The following is a 5000-nucleotide window of genomic DNA, read 5'->3' as shown; positions in this document are numbered from 1 at the left end:
TTTTACCCCTTTCGACACAATATTTTTATCATTGTACTATATGACCTTTCCTTATCTGGGAGCTTTGCCCTCAAGCCTCACCATATCACTATATTTTAAATACACCACTAATGACCTTAGATGATGATGGGACAAGATTTACAACAGATAAATAAATAATGTCTTAAAGGGGACAGATTCAAAGTATTACTTGTGATTCTGTAAATCTTTGTCTCATTTATCTTGCCTATAAATATCCTTTTTGTAGTTTTTGTTCTGCTCCAATTCCCACTCTAAAATTTATTGATAATTCCATATGCAATGTAAAACACCTTTCAACATGCACATACTGGCCAGTCATAAAGAATGATTTCCAATCATGTACCTCACATAACCACAATAAAAAGAATCAATTTAATTAAATTAACACTTTTGTCTACCTGAATCCATGTTCTGTCATATTGACCAAGGAAAGGTAGTGAAGATAAAACCATGTTAACAGCAAGATTGCATTTTATTCTCTACCTTGCATATCCCATACAAAGCAAACTTTACACAAGAAAGGCAAGTTATAAAGTCAATAAGTTATGGCTGGTATAATATTCTACAAGACGAGGACTGTACTTCTCGATGGCTGGTATAATATTCTACAAGATAAGGACTGTACTTCGAGTTTATTCTTATATTTATACACGTCTATCAAAACAATGTTACTGCTCTTACATCCAAGTCAGTGTACAAGGGTATTGTATTTCTACAATTGAAGAAACCTGGGCATGATCAAAGCAAAGGCAGAGCATTAAACATGCAGAATAAGAATGTTGCTGGTCAACACTTTAATGACATGTCACTAAATACATGTCTAAATTTTTTTCTCATATAGTGTTAAAATATGAATATCTTGTATAACTAACTATATGAGCTATGCAAATGTCTAATATAAATATCTTAACATCCGTTAAGTTTTTTATTCTTCTTTCAAGAGTTCCGTATTTTCTTACATTATGTTCACATGCAAAATAATGTCTGCCATATGTACATAAAGGAATAACAAGATAGAAAAGACAGTAATCTGTGCATAAAGTCAGTGAGATAAAAATAGTCAAAACAAGAAATGTGAAATATCAAATTCTCAATATTCTTAAGTATTAGCCATATACTTTACAAAAATCTGTTATATCCATAATAAAATAAAACGGAATAAATATGTTCTTTACACTCCACACAACAAGCATTGTCATAAAAAACTTGCTTTGAATGCTAGTCAATAACAAACAGCAAAAGTGTAAATCATTCAATTCTTATATCCATCTCCATTCTAAAGCACAAGATTTGTTGTTGTTGTTGGTCAATGTTCTAAAAGTGTTGAAGATCCCTCAAAAGAAAATGGCTTCATTTTTCTCTTGTAATTTCATCCTACATGCAAAATTTCTTGAAATGAAATTTAGAAAAAAGTAAAGTTAAAATAATCGCGCATTGTAAGTAGATGCTCTGTACTTCTCTAGGTAGACATTACATTCAACAAAACAATCAATTGCACAGGTATTACAACCTCTATGCACAATGAGCTGCAAGTTCTACAAAATAAACATTATCTAATACACATGGCAACAAAAGCATCACAGAATGTGTATACATATACATACATATATAAAAATACATAAATATTTATGCTAATACAATACACTTGAGCCAGGTTAATCAGTAGCACAGGCTTCTTGCTATCACTGAAATAACTCATACATTTTCAACAAAGTTAAAAAAGACATAATAAAAGTATATGCTCTGGTGTCTTTATATAGCTACCTATGTCTGTCAAGCAATAAAGGTGAAGAAGAATATGATTGGTTCATTACTTTTACATAAACTTTCTTTTAACTCTGTAAAAACCATGAAAAGGAAAAAAAAGGGGGGGGGAAATGACTGTCCAAAAGTAAGCTGAGAAGAATTAGTAATCTTCAACTTGGGAAATGTCTACTGCAGTGCCATGCCTGTAATCATTCAATTTTCAGGAATATATTTCTTTGACAACATGACTATACACCATGCCTGAAACAGAACATGACCACATTCTCTGAAAAGACTGCTTCCACATTAAAAAGCAGTATTTTAATCTTGCTAAAAAGAATATCCTTAGAAACATTTCTCATGTTCTACACACTTTTCTATAAGTTCACGTTGAACAATCACTGGAAAAGAAAACAATAACAAATCTGACGTGCCCTCTGCTGAAGTTCTACCGGGTTTCCAAATTCTGCAAAAGCTTCTGTCTCAAGATAAATGTTATGTGATAATAACCTGCATATTTCAGCTTCTGCTTTTAAAATCAGTGTCACAGAATGGATGAATGAAAATACCCAATAAATGCAACTTACAGGGGCAAACTCTTTCACTCAACACAGTTTAACCAGATTTCACTCATGATCAGCACTTGTCTTTTGCATTAGGACACTTTTTCCAATATATCACTAATTTATGAGATGAACCTTGCACATTCTTTTGCAGTGCTTTCAGATAAGAGAAGGGTAATACTGGGCAAACATCAGATACTGACATATACAGTTCACAGTTCAATTGTGATGAAATATCAGAAAAAAAAATCCTTGTCACTGTATAGTTGACAATGGTGATTCAGTCACAGTACAAAAAATAGCTCATTATGAAGTAGAGTTCATTCATAGAAGTGAAAAAAAGAAAAAATTTAACACAAAATATGAAGTGAGAAAAAAAAAATCAAATATATATATATAAATATATACAAGGTAAGGCTGCCAAAATATTTTCAAAACAGCAACTTGTCTTTGTTTTTTGTCTCTAACTCTTGCTCTTGAAGAAGGGCATATTACACTTGACTGAGCCCCATCGCCTGAAAGAGGACCTTGAAGCCAGAGTCATTGCTCTCGGCCTTGTAACTTGGGCCGGAGTGCAGTAGTTATTGACAAACGCAGATGAACCATAGATGTCATCCAAGGAGGACTTCTCAGAGCTTGGTGATCCATCTGTAGAAAAAGGAAAAATAACAAAATCTTGTACATGTTATAAAGCTTTACACATATAATGGACTCTACCAGCTTCACTGCTGGCCATCTACATTTAGATACATAGATAAATATAATTTCAAACAGACATTAATTTATATACAGACAGGAAAATATTCAAAGGAAAATCTGACATTTCATTGCCATCATATTACCAAAACATCAAGATACCATGATGCTCTAAATAGTTTAATTTAAGAGCACACACCTCTGAGGGGGGTCTCCTCGTAGAGGGAGGTGAAACGACCCCGTCTGGGCAAGATGAAGTTGTGTCGCGTGGGCTGTGGCGTCAGGATTTCCATCTCCTCCTCGGCTGCTGCTCCCCATAGTCTGTGATCCGAGATGTGCTGCTGTAGACACCTGTACCAGGATGAAGCCTCACTTGGGGAGTCGAGACCCAGTGTCAGGGAGCCACGGTCAAATCCTGTACTGTTGGACACCACAACCTGAGCACCATTCAGGGTGACCTCTGTATTCTGTGGGGAGAGGGTTTGCTTAAAATTACTATTTCTTGATAGAATCCATGACAATGACTGAAAGCGTTAGATTGTCCTTCACCACTTTTTTTTAATCAATCTGTATATTGTTACAAAAAAATTAACAGATGAAATACATTAAATTCTCAAACATTTTCGTTCCCTATTCAAGCTGCATATTTCAGGTATATCATGTACATACTACAAAACCAACAGACAAATCAAGAAATCTCTATTTTTGGAATTGGTTTAACTAGTGTTCAAACTAAAACACAGCATACTCCCAATGCACTCACCCTGTCCACAGATAATGAAAGGGGATGATGAGGCGAAAGATGCACATCCTCTTTCGAATTCCACACCTCCAGCTGCCAACCGAACAATCTACACCATGAGTTCTGCTGTTCACTTTCCTGTGGGGGGGAGGGGAAGGGGGAGGGGACATTGAAAATCTAAGCCATTTTGAGCTCTGTCTCTCATCTCATTACATGTCAACCTTTCACACAACCACACACCCACTCACTCCTATTTTGTTTCTTCTTTTTTATAACTAGTGCTCTGCATCTATGATTTCTGAACAGTGTAGTACAGTAGGGTCTCAGGTCAGCAAGAAAAGCACTAAACTACAATGCATAATTCAAGGAATGTACAAGTTTTCAGTAAATATATCTTAAGTCAAGAGTGCAAGTAGTAATGGTTTTGCAATATAAAGAAGCCACTCTAGGTGTTATGGTTTGTAAGAACTAGTTTCTCATGTTATAGTAAAACTCGCATATAAACCAATGGTTAGTCATTGTGGGTCTTTTCTGGCACTTAATTTGACAGCTGTGACTGCCAGGGAATGGATACTTTTAAAGACTTTTTCGGTTAACATAAAAATATCAACAAAGTAAGCAATATAATTACAATGACATATTTAAGTAGTGCCATAGGTATCCAAGGTAATTCCACACAGTATAAGGCTTAATAACACAAAGAAATTAGTAAACAGTGGGCACTACACAGCCTGTATCTCCCTGTACCAATTAGGAGCAAAGTGATTTCCAAGCAGCCTTTAGCAACTAGAATATAGAGCCTAAAATAAACAGAACCTAATTTCTTTTCAATAAATTCCTGTCCTGAGCAGACTGATAAGGCTTACTGTGACGTGTGCATATCCTGCAATTCTTTCCTGTGTGGCACAGTCAGGCTGAGCAGCGAGACGACAGCAGAAGTGGCCAAATAGAGGTAACTGGTTTGCTCGGTTCTCTGTTAAGATAGGAAAAACTGGATCAATGAAAATATACCACTGCTGGCATTCATTCTTTTTAAATCTAAGAAAAATTATCATGTCATCAGCAGTTACTTCTATTTCATGCATATAGAAGAGAACGAGGATAGTCCCTTGGACTTGAGCAAAACTTATAAACAAAATATTACCAAAACTACAAGTACATCAAAGACTAAAGAAAATCCCTTTATCACAGGGCTGCCAAAGTCAGGGAAACTTACCTACGTTCTCCATGTT

General features: G+C 35.3%; 1 protein-coding gene across 1 annotated transcript; it reads right to left on the bottom strand.

Annotated features, from left to right (window-relative positions):
• Positions 1 to 474: 474 nt before the first annotated feature.
• On the bottom strand, positions 475 to 5000 carry LOC113801946 (rhotekin; the record flags this gene model as incomplete). The annotated part of the gene is given in 5 exon segments (XM_070133502.1): positions 475 to 2978; positions 3226 to 3493; positions 3790 to 3906; positions 4635 to 4741; positions 4985 to 5000. Coding segments are annotated over 5 exon segments (693 nt in total), but the record flags the coding sequence as incomplete, so codon positions are not given.

This window comes from Penaeus vannamei, chromosome 2 (assembly GCF_042767895.1).
Source record: "Penaeus vannamei isolate JL-2024 chromosome 2, ASM4276789v1, whole genome shotgun sequence".
Taxonomy (NCBI): domain Eukaryota; kingdom Metazoa; phylum Arthropoda; class Malacostraca; order Decapoda; family Penaeidae; genus Penaeus; species Penaeus vannamei.
This window is presented reverse-complemented; position numbering and strand designations above follow the sequence as displayed.